At 41.7% G+C, this 15,255-nt stretch overlaps 1 protein-coding gene across 1 annotated transcript in view; it reads right to left on the bottom strand.

Moving 5' to 3' along the window:
- ENOX1 (ecto-NOX disulfide-thiol exchanger 1) overlaps positions 1-15,255 on the bottom strand; it is a 259,199-nt gene that overhangs the window by 49,032 nt on the left and 194,912 nt on the right. Inside the window, exon 11 of the mRNA XM_058548228.1 lies at positions 2,687-2,794. Coding sequence (XP_058404211.1) covers positions 2,687-2,794 — 108 coding nt within the window. The remainder of the gene's footprint in view (positions 1-2,686; positions 2,795-15,255) is intronic.

The raw sequence follows: 15,255 nt of genomic DNA, 5'->3' as shown, positions 1-15,255 counted from the left end.
ATGCTGCAGGCCGGCCACGCTTTGCCCCTCACTGGCCTGCTCCCTGCTCTCTCCTCCAGCTGCTCCTTGCCTCCAGAGGGAGGAGTTGGACATCTTGTCTGATGACACCTGGGTTTGTGAACAAGCTCCAGATGTGGGAAGCTATCACCTTTGTAAAGAGGATGAAATGCAGGAGCCAGTGGGACTGGAGAGACCTAGAGAAGCTGTATCCTAGCAAATATAGGAAGGCTGGGAACCTTCTGGAGAGTTTAGGGAATGATCCTGCCTTCCTTGGAAGGGGTGGGGCCTAGTGACGGTAAGGGTCTGCCCTCAGGACCTGTTCTTTCTTTTCAGGATCCTCATCGTGTGGCAGTCACTTTGAAGAGCAAAATTCCAGGTCTTCAGAGAAGAGTATAGCTTTTCCTGTGTGTGTGTGCGTGCGTGCGTGTGTGCGTGTGTGTGTAATACAAGACTCTAGACCCATACAATCAGAATCTCCAGGAGTGAGGCCATTTGTTTAGGCCCTATCTACGCAGGTAACGATAAGGTGTTTATACATGTAGTTACTCTACATATATGCAAAGAAATGCTCATAAGGCAATGCTAATGGAGGTACAGGTGTGTGTTAAGTGTATATCTGTGTATGGGCGGGTGCCTGCAGGGAGATGGCAGGAATGTCTGTTGCACGCTCCCATCTGCAAGGACGACAGAGGCACCAGGCGAGGGGCTCTCGGGAAAACAGCCTGGTGGTGGCAATAGCACCCAAATGCATTTGGCTGCTGTGGGCCCTCTTAGACTTGTGTATTCTCAGTGCCTTTGCTTGAAAAGAGTCATCCCATTTAAATTAGTACAGCAGATTTAAAATTGCTTCCGTCCCAGTCATATTTCCTAGGTCTTTAATAATTTTAGTTGTTCTGAATCTCCTTCATGTTCCTGATTTATTATATTTTAAGTAATGGAGAGTGAAGTGTGATGCTTCACCATTGCCTGTGTGTGTGCTTTGCTCCTTAAAAATGCATGCCATAACAAGAATTTATCAATTCTTTCTTTTTTTTGTGAGGAAGATCAGCCCTGAGCTAACATCCATGCTGATCCTCCTCTTTTTGCTGAGGAAGACTGGCCCTGGGCTAACATCCATGCCCATCTTCCTCTACTTTATGTGGGACGCTGCCACAGCATGGCCTGACAAGCGGTGCATCGGTGCGCGCCTGGGATCCGAACCCAGGCCACCCCAGCAGTGGAGCACGTGCACTTAACCGCTACGCCACGGGGCCGGCCCCAAGAATTTATCAATTCTTTCTGCAAAACTTAGAATCTATTTTTATGACTGGGGTTTGGACTTCAAATCAAAATAAAGGATTTGAGTCATTTGGAGAAAAGAGAAATTCACCCTTCTCCATTCCAGTAAATCAAGGAGACAGAGACAGAGCATAAAACAACTAAGCTCAGAGCTGTGTCTGTTTGATCAGGAGCAAATCTGGACCCAATCAGCTCCACTTTGCTGGGAGTCTTAATAAAGGAGGAAAGAACAGTGACTTCAGGTCTCCTAGACAGTAGGTCATTGTGCATTTAGTCAACAGTATTTTTCAGTTCAATCTAACTTATCCAAAATCACACAGATTCAGCCTCAGTCTAAGTTATTGAATCTATATTAATCATATAAAAATAATGATTAGTTTTATAAAGCTATCTTCCTTCAAAGTTATAAAAGCTTACCAGCTATCCAACATCTTCACTTTTCCCTCACAAATCACTTATACTTTTAGGGGAAAGTAACTAAAAATATATTTTCTTGATCCTTCACCATTAAAAAATGGAAATCACTTGTAAAGTGACTGAGTCACAGCTGAGGTCATACTCTCCCAACTTCATATTTTTGAAAATATCACTTTTGAAGTTATTTATATTGTGCAAATAACCTTCTCATAAACCACGGTGAGTGAAAAATTTGAAAAAACCTAAATTTGATTACCCCCCAAGGGTTCAGGTAACTAGATGTGATTTTTTTTCCTCCCAATTACCATTCATGACGTCTTTGGCAGCGTGTGAAGGCCAGAAATAGGAAAGCATTTTAAGAGCTGTCCCTGTAGATACTGGGCTTAGATTTCACTCTGTTGCCAGTGATGCGTCTAACCCTGCAGTAAGACAATACTTTCAAATCCACTTATCAGTGTCAGGCCACACTTGAGTATCAAAGAAAGCCAGGACGAAACGATCAGATTTACAAACTTCATATAAGAGGTTTGTTGCTCGCCGTGGTTAGATAAGTGCCCTGATGCACCGGGAGGATATTTGTTTAATGTTGCTATGAATCAGTCCTTCTTATTCACATGTCTGCAGGAATACCACGGGTTATGCTAAACCCATTTTCCTCACTATTAGACTTAAAAGCAAACGAGCTGCTTGCTTTGAAATATATCTGCACTGCCAATATTTTAAAACTTGGTATCAAAATTCATTTGTCTCCGGGAAGAAACTTTCACACGTCACTGGTGGGGCTTGGGGGGATCTAAATAAGTACAAGAGTGAGAACAGAGGTGCCGGGAATGAGATTATAAAATCCACATAGCAAAGTGGCTGGGATGTTGGGCAGGGCACGGGCTAATGGTACTGCAGATTAACTTCAGTAACGTGTGCGCGTGCCCAGCATGAGAGAGGCGCCTCGGGATTGGAACCGACTCGCCATCAGAGCTGTTGCATCACTCACCTGTTCCTGGAGGACTTTAAGTAACGCCTGTGTGTGTGACTGCTCTTCCTTGGCTTGTTCCAGTTCTGACTTTTTGTTGTTTAACTCCTCCTGGATGGTCAGCAATTGCTGTGAAATTAAAGGACATTTAGGATAAGTAGGACTGAAGGCCAGGTGATTGTAAGATATTCAAAATATCCATTCAAAAACATGAGGAGAAGATTTTTACGTGTCTTAAAGCTTAATCCAGACTTCAGTTAACTTTTTTTGTGCAGTTCCCCCCCACTGAGTCTACCGAATATTAAAGTTATGGACACATCATTAGGCTGTTTGTGATATTGATGCCACAAAACTGTTTTAGTATTTGTGAAGGCACCATTCTATTCCTTTGAAAAAATGCATATTTGTAAAAATATGCAGCACAGTGTTAGTAAACCAAAACATATTGATAGATGAAGAAATTAAATAATAAAAACACAATGTAAATAGTCAACTTGTCCAATGTTACTTCATTTTACATATGACAGTAGAGCCAGCTTTATGGTAGCTCTGCAAAAGTACTTCACCAAGTGGCTGGGACCACAGAAGATCCTTTTACTTTCTCTGTTATGACAGTGATGTTTTATTAGATCAGCAGGACTGAGGGCCAAACTGCAATCAATATATCAGCTGAGAAAACTGCTGATATAAGCTGTCAAAACACTAAGCTATGGCCTACACTGATATTTTTAAGCAGGGCCACTGAAGGGATTTTGGTAAGCCTTGAGCTTTCCTTGCCCTATCAACTGTAACTCATGGGGAGGCTTACCTGGTCTGCCAAAAGCACAGCGCTGCCCAGCACTCATTCTCTGGAACATGTTTATATTTTAATATATACACGGGCTGGAGAATGCGTTCAAGAACTTCAAAACAGGCCCTGGAAACAGCTATGTCTATTCAAAGCTTCTTGACAACAAAGGACTAGTTTGAAAAGACAGAAGCGCATTTCCTCTGTTACGGTACATAAGCAATGCTGCTCTAATGATACGAAAATGTCGTGCACACCTGCCACGAAGGGAGTGTCTCTCCCATCGAGGCTGCTGCTTCAGGGCCTTGACGAGCTGGCTGCAGAGCTGCCGGGCCAGTTCTTAACTACCAGGGCCTGAACAGACACTGGCACTAGATTTCTGATGCTTAACCCTACCAACTGGAAGCATTAGATTAAATCTTCAAAACCATGAGTTTTGGGGTAGGTTGAGGGTAGGAAGTACTCAGAAAAACACCCCGTGTTTCCCTTGGGTTTGCTTGTTCTGTTCCCTACTCTGGCACTGGATATAAATTTAAGAACCTACTCTGGTTCCCTAGCATAAACAGTGATTTCCTTGCAATTTTCTAAAAACTCAGTGCCTCCTATTTCACCACCTGCCCAGGTATAATCACATGAGGTAACACATCCCACACTGGCTTCCTTAGCACCTTATGTGATTTCATTGTGCATCACTTGATTAAACTACAGAAACCAGGGAGCCCATTCTATACTTTGGCACAGTGACAAGTACCTAAAATGACTGTTTCCAAACAGTAGGGAATGATCCTGTTCCTTCATTCTCATTCCTGACTGGCCCCAGAACAGTCTTAAGGGCATCTGGTCCCGAGTTCAATGATGCCGAGTGAATTTTTACATCATTAGACAATTTTGAATCCAATCCTTAAATCTGCTTTAAAAATAGGCCAAATGAGGGGCTGGCCCGGTGGCGCAAGCTGTTAAGTGCTTGCGCTCCGCGGGGGCGGCCCGGGATTCGCTGGTTTGGATCCCGGGTGCACACCGACGCACCGCTTGTTAAGTCATGCTGTGGCAGCGTCCCATATAGAGTAGAGGAAGATGGGCACGGATGTTAGCCCAGGGCCAGTCTTCCTCAGCAAAAAAGAGGAGGATTGGCATCGGATGTTAGCTCAGGGCTGATCTGCCTCACAAAAAAAAAAAGAAAAATAAAGAGCCAAATGAAGGACAGGAAAATGTCTTCAAAGGTAGGTAGCTTATGTGTGCTCACTGCAGCACTTGAGGTAGCCAAATTCAGAAACAATTGATGTCCAGCAGAAGGGGGTTGGCTACATTAATGATGGTGCATCTGTATAATGGAACACTATGCAGCCATTAAAAATGAAGTTGCACCAATGTCTCTGGACATGGAGGAACCTCATGATATACTGTTCCCCACACAAGAAGTTCAGGTTATGAAAACTCGTTGAATTTTGCAACATATTCATAGAAAAGGATTTGGATTCTGTCTCTGGGTGAGTGGGTTTATGGATCTTTCTTTTTAGTTTTGCTTGTGATTTTCTGATTTTAAAGGAGCACATGCTGCTTTAGAAATGAGAAGAAAATCAAATGAATTTGATTAAGGTTGGGGAAAGGACAAAGAAAGGAATACTACCTGCATACAACTCTCAGCTGTTATTATCAACACTGAATAAATAAGAGGGAAAGTGATAACTCCATGGGAGTCTGCCATTTCATCTACACAGTTATAACACTTCTTCATTCTCTTAAAACACACACACTGTTATGACCAGAGTTACTGTGCTCTACATCCACACTAACACTTTGTATTATTCAGCTTTCTAATATTTGTCAGTCTAGTAATACTAAGATTCTTCATCCTTTAAAAATTTTGTACTTCTCAACTCCCTATGACTTCAAGCATCTCATCATACGCTTGCTTGCTATTGAGATTTATTTATACTTCTTAAAAGAATAGTCAAGGGTAGTGGTTCTTAAATCTAGGGAACTTTTCAAAAAAATACTGATTCCTGGGCCCCCCAGAAGACCAATTAACTCAGAATATCTAGGCAATAATACTTTTTAAAAAACCTTCACAGAAAATTCCACTGTGCAGCTGGGGATGAAAACCACTGTCTCCTTTAATGCTTATTTAATCCTTATTCTACTACAATGTGACTCCCATCTACAGTACCCTACTCACACTGTTCTCGCTAAAGTCACCACTACTTTTCTAATTGCCATCCAGTATGCCAAGGTTCTTTTCTCCTCGCTACACGCTTTCTCCAGGTGATCCGATTCACACCCATGGCTTCAACCATGTGGCTTATGATTTACAAAGCTGAGTTTATAGCCTCTGCCTTGTTCCTACTACCTACTAGACCCTTAACATATGGTGCTTCCAACTATGCATAATATCACCCCTCCTCCTCCACACACCTCAATCTGTTCCTCTGGTATCAGAATTAAAATCCTGAAGTTAACCCCTGCCCTTTCATCACCCTCACAACCTCTCTGCCTATTCCTCTGCCCTCTCTCCATCTACCTTCACTGTCATGGTTAAGGCAACCATTTCCTCTCTTCTGAATCTGCTTGTTGCTCCTGTCATTCACCCTACACTCCTGAGAGAATTGAGCAATCTAAGAATTAAAGTGCTCCCATGCTTCAAAAATACTGTTGGTTCCCCAACCTCTAGTGGAGAAAATCCAAACCACTGGCATTCTCACCCTTCCCCAGACATGCCAGGTCCTTTCATGACTCTATGACAAGCTCACTACTCAGATTCTGCCTGGCAGATTCCTATTCATTTTTTAAGCCAACTTAAAGAACACTTTCAGGCCAACACCAACCCATATAATGACTTTATACAATAGAAAAGAGCCCCATCCTCTAGGGAGACACAACTCCTCACTAGGCAGTAGGCAGTGGAGTGGGGGCTTGATTTCATACCCACTCACCCATTTGGCCTGGTGCACTTGTCCAGGGCAGAATCGGCACAACTAGATGCAGTCGCCTTGGGGTCTTCCTCAATAGAGACCTCCTCCAGTCACTCAAAGTAAAGTTAGATGTTCTAACTTCTATGTTCCCAAAGCACTTAATATGCTATATTACATTTCATAGATATCTCCTCAACTACACTACATCCACCAATGGTAGGGTCAATAATTAACTTATCTCAAACGCATAGTAGGTGCTGAATGAATGCTTGCTTGCTCTGGTTTCCCCACTTCTACGGGATTAAACCATGATCTAGCAAAAAATAAACAAACAAACAAAAAACCACACACACAAAGACAAAACCAAAAAAAACCACAATAACAAAAACCACCTGAGGATCTATCACTGGGTAATTGATTGTTCTAGACATAAGGGTATATGCAGCTTTCAGAGGAAAGTAGCAGTTCCACTTAAGAGATTTTGATTCATTACTCCGGCACTTCCAGATATCCTTTTTAATCTAAAGGGGAATATTTCTTAAAAGGCTAAGAAAATCCAATCAATGAATTTATAATTATGTAATTTCTTTCCCATGTTCCACCAAAAAAGAAAAAAACCACAACTAGAGGAAAAATAAAATCAATACCCTTAGACTGTTTTCTGCATTTTTCAAAATTAATGCTTTCTTTTGTTTACAAAGCATAAACTCATGAATCTAATATTTATGTATTCAAAACAATGGTGATTTAAAACTACTGTTCTTCATTTGACTAGATGTCCTATTGTCCTATGTCCTATAAAAACAATGCAATAGTCCACAACTAGATTATATAAGTCAGCCTTTCTGGTCCTTTTTCACTTGAAATTTATGAGACTGTGTAACATTCTTTATGGTTTAAATTTTTAAGCACCAAAGTGCCTCAATTACAGAAGTTCACAGGCAGCTAGAACTTAATCAGAAGAGTCTCTCGGTTGGATTGGCTGACTGCAGCATAATTTTAATTTAACATTGGAGAGTGTGGCATTAAACAGATGCACTATTACATTTTTTGGTGGTTACAATTGAGTGTGTTCCAATTAGACAATTATCCGTATGCCAATCAAGTGCAGACACTCTGGCGGACAATAACAGGTAAATAAATGCCGTACCTGACACATCTTGATATTTCCAGGCCACTGATTTAATAGGATCATTTGTATGGCTCTTTGGGGATGCAGACTTCAGTGTGTAATGGATCTTTCTCTCTGACAAATTCAAAGAGCATTACAAATGTTATTTGGAGCCCCAGAATAAGTGAGGTCACATTTTCGTTTTTACACATGAGCGAATCATAGGCACACAGAGGTGAAGTCAAGTATCCAAGGCCACACTGTCTGGGAGAGACCTACCACTGGCACAACTCAATTTTCCTGCTTTAAACCGTGGTTTCTACCCTGGCAAGCACACTGTACTGCAATTTGAAGTGGAAATCAGAACATGCCAAACTTAAAATCCTCCTAGCAATGACTTCCACCTAGGCACTCACCATTTCCACTGAAGAGCTAGGCTGCTGGAGACATGGCTTTTGTGTATACTTCTGTAAGTAGTGTGGTGGATCTAACTTTCCTTTGAAAACTGTAACCCCTTCCTTGCCTTTTTTTTCTTAAATTTTATAATTTTGTTACCAAGGTGAAGTTTTTATATAGCTAACAGATAATATAAGGTTAGATTCCATGAAAGTCACAGACTATAGCACAAATACTCTGTATGAAGTATACCAGCAACATCTCATTACAAGCTGACACAGAATTGTGATAACTCAGGAATCTTTGGCAGGACTGGTGGGCGGCCTGGGGATGGAGGTGGTAGTTAGCATAAAATTGAGAGGACCCCTAAATAGAAAACTGATTTTGTGTCTTCCATGGTAGTGGAGGAGTACTCTTTCTAAATTTAGGTTGTTGGTGGGTCAGGTGAACTTATGACACCAGGTAGATATACATTGATAGTGACTGACACCTACACACACACACACACACACACGCACATTTTTTCTCTTTCTCTCTTCCCCTCGTTTCAGGATTTCCCCAGTGCTTGGCTCTTATGTTCAGTTCTTTTAAAAACAATCCGCTAATATTCATTCATTCAATCAATCAATAATTCATTCGTTCCTTCAATTAGCACTGATCTACTGGGTGCACAGTGCTGGCCTAGACAATACAGAGGATTTGGAGGAAACAGACATTGTCCTTAAGATGCTGGGTCACAAGGATGCTAATATATACACTACGATTAATTCAGGGCGGCACAAAATAATAATGGCTCCAACCAGTGTAGTTTCCCTAGGAGATTTTTGGGGATCAGTTTAAATGGCTCAGGGGATCCACTTTGAATCAGAACTTGTTCTACTTATTAGAAATGAGCCACTGAATATTCATGCATAAAATCTGGAAATATTTGAACCCATGGAGTGTCATCAATTTAAATTTAATGTGTGTTTGCTCTTTTGAATTCAGTTTTAATAAATGTTGTTCCATCTCTGTAACTTTGCTATAAATCAGATGCCTTACTCAGGGTTATGCTTTTAAGGCCAGTAGAATATCACCTAAGGAAATGAGGTTGAGGGACTTCCAAAGAGAATTTTCCACCAAAGGCCATGGTGGATATGACTGTCCAGATGGGCCAATCCCAGCAGCTATTTTAATATCTAGTCTGCGTGGCCATGCCCTGTCTGTGCATCTTGTCTCCAACCTGATTTCTCAGGGTATTTCAGCCTGCCACCTGAACCCATCTGTGCCCAGCTCTGCTAGATCCCTGTCACCTTGTCCTGCTATAAGGTGAGAGGACATCCATTAATCCCCTCTGCCCTGGTGAGATCCTGCTACCCAAACACAGTTTACGGCTGCTTCTTTCTCCCCAGTACTTTCCAGACCCTCCACCCCCTCAGTCCCGTTTGGTTCTCACTGACTTCAGAACCACTTAGGAAGGTCAGCCTTAGGTGCTGCTGCTGAAGTCTACCTGTGCAGCTTTATATCTAATACTGTGAATCCTGAGCCAATCCCTGATTGTTAGGGAAAGTTTGAGATGTAAAAAGTCAAATGCATATTATCATAACCTAAGAGCAAGGCTTTGCCTAAAGGCAAACTCATCTAACAGGTATTCCTGATAAGGAGAGAAGCCTGGCTCAGGGGAAGGACAGTCATTTTCCATCTGGTACCTACAACATTCAATTTTCTCCTTGGGGAAAAAAAAACATGGAATTGAACTAGCTTGAATTTTCTTGTCACATGAGGTGGTGAGACTACTCAAGATCTATCCTAGTTTAAAATGTCATCTGCTTCCACCTGGGGATGAAACTGCCCTTCCGTTTACGGCAAGTTACAAGGGTACCCCAGCCTGTGGCCTGGTTTATCAATCCTGGTGCCTCCCTCTCTGCCTCCAGCATGGTGACCCCTGGGGGAGAAACATCTCTCGGAGAGAACTCCACCATTCAGATGACTGATAACGGGAACACTGGATCATAGAAATGAAATTGTGCTCAGGGCCTAATATCCTATTATACTAGGCTATACATATTTAATTCCTTGGGTCTCTCCTCATAAATCAGTTCCTTCACGCCCTTAATCTCGTCAATATCTTTTCTGATATTGAATTTTAAATGCCATTCTCATTGCTAGGCAGAAAGGCAATCTCTTCCTTGTGATGGGATCAGGTTTCATTTACAGCCCAGAGATGCCTGGAGCATGGCCCTGTTCCCTGACCCTGCTGTTAAGGTCCTAATGTCCACCAGAGCCAGACAGCCCAAGTGTAGGCCTGCCTGGACTTGCCCTCTCAGAGGTCAAGACCACGAACCCCGGGGTCATGGCTATCAATCCTGTGGGAGCCTGGGTCAGCCCTTGGAGACTGGTAAGAAACAGAAGTAAGTGTTTTCAAGGGTTTGAGTCCTGGGACGAGTGCTTGAGACATGAGGCACCCTGCCATCCTCCCAGGGCAGCTTGCTCTGGCAAGGATTCCCTTTTCTGAATGTATGAGTAAGGGCCTGACCAAAGGACACACATAGTGCACACATCAGAGCAAGATCTCCCAGGTGTGGGTGAGAGGAGGGCACGGGCTGTGGATTCTCCAGTGGGGGAAGTATGCAACCCCAGAGAGCAGGGACTTGAACCTGGAATGTTTCCAGGTTCCCCATGGCTGGCCCATGATACTGGGATTTCCCCTACTGTAGAGAAAGGAAAAAGTCCACAAATTCTGTAAGCTATGCAAAATTTCTAAAGGGAAGCAGGAGTGATAATTGTAAGACTTCAAGAGTGACTGAGGGGGCTGGCCCCATGGCTTAGCGGTTAAGTGCGCACGCTCCGCTACTGGCGGCCCCGGTTTGGATTCCAGGGGCGCACCGACGCACCACTTGTCCAGCCATGCTGAGGCGGTATCCCACATACAGCAACTAGAAGGATGTGCAACTATGACATACAACTATCTACTGGGGCTTTGGGGAGAAAAAGGGAAAAAAAGGAGGAGGATTGGCAATAGATGTTAGCTTAGGGCCAGTCTTCCTCAGCAAAAAGAGGAGGATTGGCCTGGATGTTAGCTCAGGGCTGATCTTCCTCTCACACACACACACAAAAAGAGTGACTGAGATGTGGGGAAACCCAGGGAACCACTGAGATGCAGATTTGGGGACCCAGGTCTGCAGGCAGTGGTGAGGTACCCAGGGCAGGGCCCTGGGAGCTGTCTGCCTCAGTGCAGGTGTGATAATACACAATAAGCAGGTGTGACTGTACAAAATTTAACAATAATAAAACTAACCAAAGGTCCATCCATTTATCGTCACCATGCACCAGCAATTCTAAGCAAAATCAGTAACCAAATACTCCTTCCTAATAAAAACCCTTTGTTGATCTAAAATCTATGGCATGGTAATGTTGCCATTTCCATTCAGATTAAATAATATATATGCCATCTTCAAATTAGCACATTTTCATTGCTTACCCTTTACCAAACGTATTTTATGTAGAAACTAGTTTGGAAAATGTCCAGTTTCATAGTCTGCTCCCACTCCCAATCCTTCCCTATCCCCTCCCCCCAACACACAAGGACACAGCAACACACATTTGTTTGGATTTAGAATCATTTGAGTTTCCTTTAGACCCAGTGTGTCCAACCCTTGTAGCACTACATATATTCCTACATTTCTATAGTAAATTTGAAAGAAACAATGATAGCACAGTTACTGCAAAGACTAAGAACTAGAACTTGAGCTACTTCAATTCACTCCGCAGGACCTCTTAAAGAATTTTTATGCTTAAAATTTAAAACAGTGAAACATCATGAGAACCATGAGTTGTATTATTTTCGGTTGGTAAGTGCAAATTTTAGTTCATATGTGAAATATTTTTACTGGAGTTTAATATTTCCAAAATTGAAATGTATTCTTTTAAAATTGTTAATCGTTTGCTTTAAAACTAAAGGATGAATCAAGAAAATGTTACATCAGAGGTACAATTTAGGTATCTACTAATTGTAGTAGTAGTACTACTAAAGGTACAATTAGTAGTTACCTAAATTGTACCTTTTGCCCTTGGTTTTATTAAAATTCACTTATTTACTGGACAATTATTTACATGCTGTATTATATTAACTATAATCAAAGGATCAAAGCTCAAACTGTTAAACAGCTCAAACTGTTTAAATCTGTTTAAAATAGATTTAAAAAACCTATTGACTAGATAGCTGTGATTTATTTCCTTTCATTGTACTATTTTTAAATTTTTTTACAGGTGTAATTATATGTGAAATTCAATATAAGGAAAATGTCCCTGTCTGCATCTCTTTCTCGCCTATTATTATCATTCATTTCATGATTATTACTGAAAATAATTTTGTCATTTAGAGGAGAAGGATGTTTAAAAAAGGATCCTCTCCGAGTGTCCAGTTACACTAGGCACACCACTGGCAGGCGGCCCAGTGTCTGGGCAGGAGAGGGAGATCATGCCCTTGGCCTGTTGGGCTGGGGGAAGGGGGAACTGTTGCATCATTTAGAGAACATTTTCTTTACTTGAATATCCACCTGGGGGGGACTTAGTGAAAGACATTCTTTTTGGCTTTTGTATAATTTACTGGAGTTACTAGCGATAATACACCTTTATCCCAATAAGGCAACATTATAATGAAAAGAAATATAGCCAGGGATGGGCAAAAAGGCAAAAAATCAGCCACTGGTCAGCATTTCAAAGGTTAGCATGGTTAGTTCTATCCCTGACCTGCGGTGTGGCCTTGAACAAGCCACTTTACTGCTCTGTTTCCTCTTTTTCCCTCACAACTGTCTCATAAGGAATAATTTATCATTTGCAAAGCAATACATCAATGAATTTCTTGAATACTGAACACAGGAAAAGCAGATGCAAAAGTGGTTTGAAGGCTCTAAAGCCTATTTTTTTTTCTTCAGATTTTTTTTTTTTTATTGTGAAATTTGCAGGGTTGTCTCTGCTTCCTGTTTTTCACTTTCTTTGTATGTTAAATAAAGATAATACTCAGCAGTGGGATATTGTGAGACTAAAGAACATCCATTAAGTACGTAAGGCTCCTTGCATGGGGAAGGGTACCAAGTTAAATGGAAGTGCTGTCATTATCCTCTTTGCAAAAATGGAGAGACTAAGACCGGGCAAGGTCAAGTGACTTTTAACTTATGTGAGTGGCGAGTACTGGGGATTAATATTGAGAGAGAAAGGTCTGTTGTTCAGCCCCACCCAAGCTGTGCTGGTTGCCCTCCATCAGCCAGTTTTCAAAACACAGGGCCAGCCAACTTGAATTAACACCATTCATGCAATTCACAAGAGAAGGTGTCAAATGCCTTGCTGAAGTGGGAATATATATCAGTGATATTCTCCTCCATTGCCTTTGCTGGCAATTCCACTGCAAATGGTAATCCAATTTGCTGGGATTTATTTATTCTTATCGCTTTTTTTGCAATTACATGAGGTGGTCATCACCCCAGCCTCTGGGCACACGTACAGCTGTTAATGCAGAAATTTAAAATATTAACATGCTTTCCAGCCAGGTTGGCCCATTTACTTCAAACAAGAAGCTGATTGAACAGCTGGGCCTTGCACTGTGCCTCAAGGGCCAATAGAGATTTGTTTTTTCTTTCTAGGGTTTATAACCCAGTCATGATCAGAGCTTATAGCTAGAAAACCCTTCATGGGCGACTTTTGACCACAATCCTGTGGCCATTTTTGGAGGCAGCTTATGCAAAGTGATCTGGGCCTCGTTCAGTTTAGCCCCCGAGGAGTCAAACTCTGCTCATTTTAGCATCATTAAAACAGATATTACACCATCACTGACCTCCTTGATGGCAGTGTTAGGAAAGCAGCTTTTGATTTAGTGATTATGGAATATGTGTTGGGGTCTTGAGACCTTTTAGTTGAATCCTAATGGTGAGAAAGTTGTAAGGATCTAACATGTTCTGCAGATAAATGAAGAGAGAAAATATTGCTGAAAGTTTTATCTCTACGTCAGCCACAGATGTCTAAGAATGGAAGACATTCTCTATTGTGAGTCTAAAAGGCCTTCATCACCTATGTTACTTAACTCCTGTAGAACTTCAGTGACACTGATTCAATGATTACAATATTCCTGATTTTTCTTTGGTAACACAAGTTAACATCTTGATGACTAGGAGACTCAGACATGTAGGGACAGGGTAAGAAGAATAGCCCCTGAACTTAGCACTCTGAATCTTTAGGTGGCCCTGGAACAAGCTTTGCAAATAAATGGGCACATTCATCTATCACAGAAGAAGTGTGAGGCAGAGGAAATCCACTCATTCACCCGAAGTGTCTAAGTTATTTTACTACATCTAGGCTGGTCTGGAACCCCATGTTTTAGAAGTCTTACTGTAACTAGAACCTCCTGGAAATCTCCAGGTTTCACCTGTTCCCTACTCCAGGGCCAAGCCCTGGGGAGACAGGTGAGATATGAACAGTTTTCCTGAAGGGCTTTAACCACCTCAAGTGGCCCCTGTGGCAGCTTCAGCCTCTGGACTAGCTCAGGTTTGCCCTTTCTCTGAACTGCAGACTGTCTTTAAGGAAAAACAACAACAACAGTAGCGGCAGCACCAACAACAGAAAACATCAACAAATACTGCCATTGTGAAATGTGCCACATATTCTTAATATCTGGGGCTGAAATCTATCTGGTAAAATAAAATACAGCACCACCCATTTTGCATAGATCTCAAAAGTGCAGACAGAAAATTAGCATTTTAAACCAATCTTCTCTGCTTTGGAAACTTAAATATAGGAGGCATTAAAGAAGTGAGCTGCATTACTCAGACCCTTTACAAGAATGGTGTCAGCATGGCCATGAATGATAACAGCAAAAAAGGCTCCCAGGGTATAAAAATTGAGAGAAATTAGAGCTGTAGCTTTACACGTAACATCAGTATCAGTCTATCCTGTGATGAAGTGTTCCTCCAGCCTTAGCAGCACCCCCACTGTGACTAGTGATTGCATGCATTTTAACATTACATGTGGAAGTCTACCCAGGTCCTTTTAAGGAAAATTTCAATCACAGGTTTTGCTAAAGTCAACTGAAAGGCTAGCTCCTAACAATGATGGCACAGAAAAGATCATCATCCATGACAGATAGCTAGTTAAGTTTGCATTCTAGAAATAGGGGATAATGCCAAGGTTAGTGTTGATGACTTTTAATTTTTCAAAAGGAAAGAATAGGGAAACCACATTTTTAGGGTCTGCTAATAGATTTTGTGCCGCAATCTTTTTTCTGCCTCCGGATGATAATTTGAAAATGTAAATCATGATACAAAGCAAGTGACAGAAAGCAGTTATATCTAGTCTGAGTAATTATATCAGGATTAAGAAAGATGATATCGGGATTACTCTGGGAAGGTTGAAAAAA

The sequence above is a fragment of the Diceros bicornis genome, chromosome 9, assembly GCF_020826845.1.
Source record: "Diceros bicornis minor isolate mBicDic1 chromosome 9, mDicBic1.mat.cur, whole genome shotgun sequence".
Lineage (NCBI taxonomy): Eukaryota > Metazoa > Chordata > Mammalia > Perissodactyla > Rhinocerotidae > Diceros > Diceros bicornis.
Note: the sequence above shows the minus strand (reverse complement) of the source record. Positions and strands in the feature narration are given on the sequence as shown.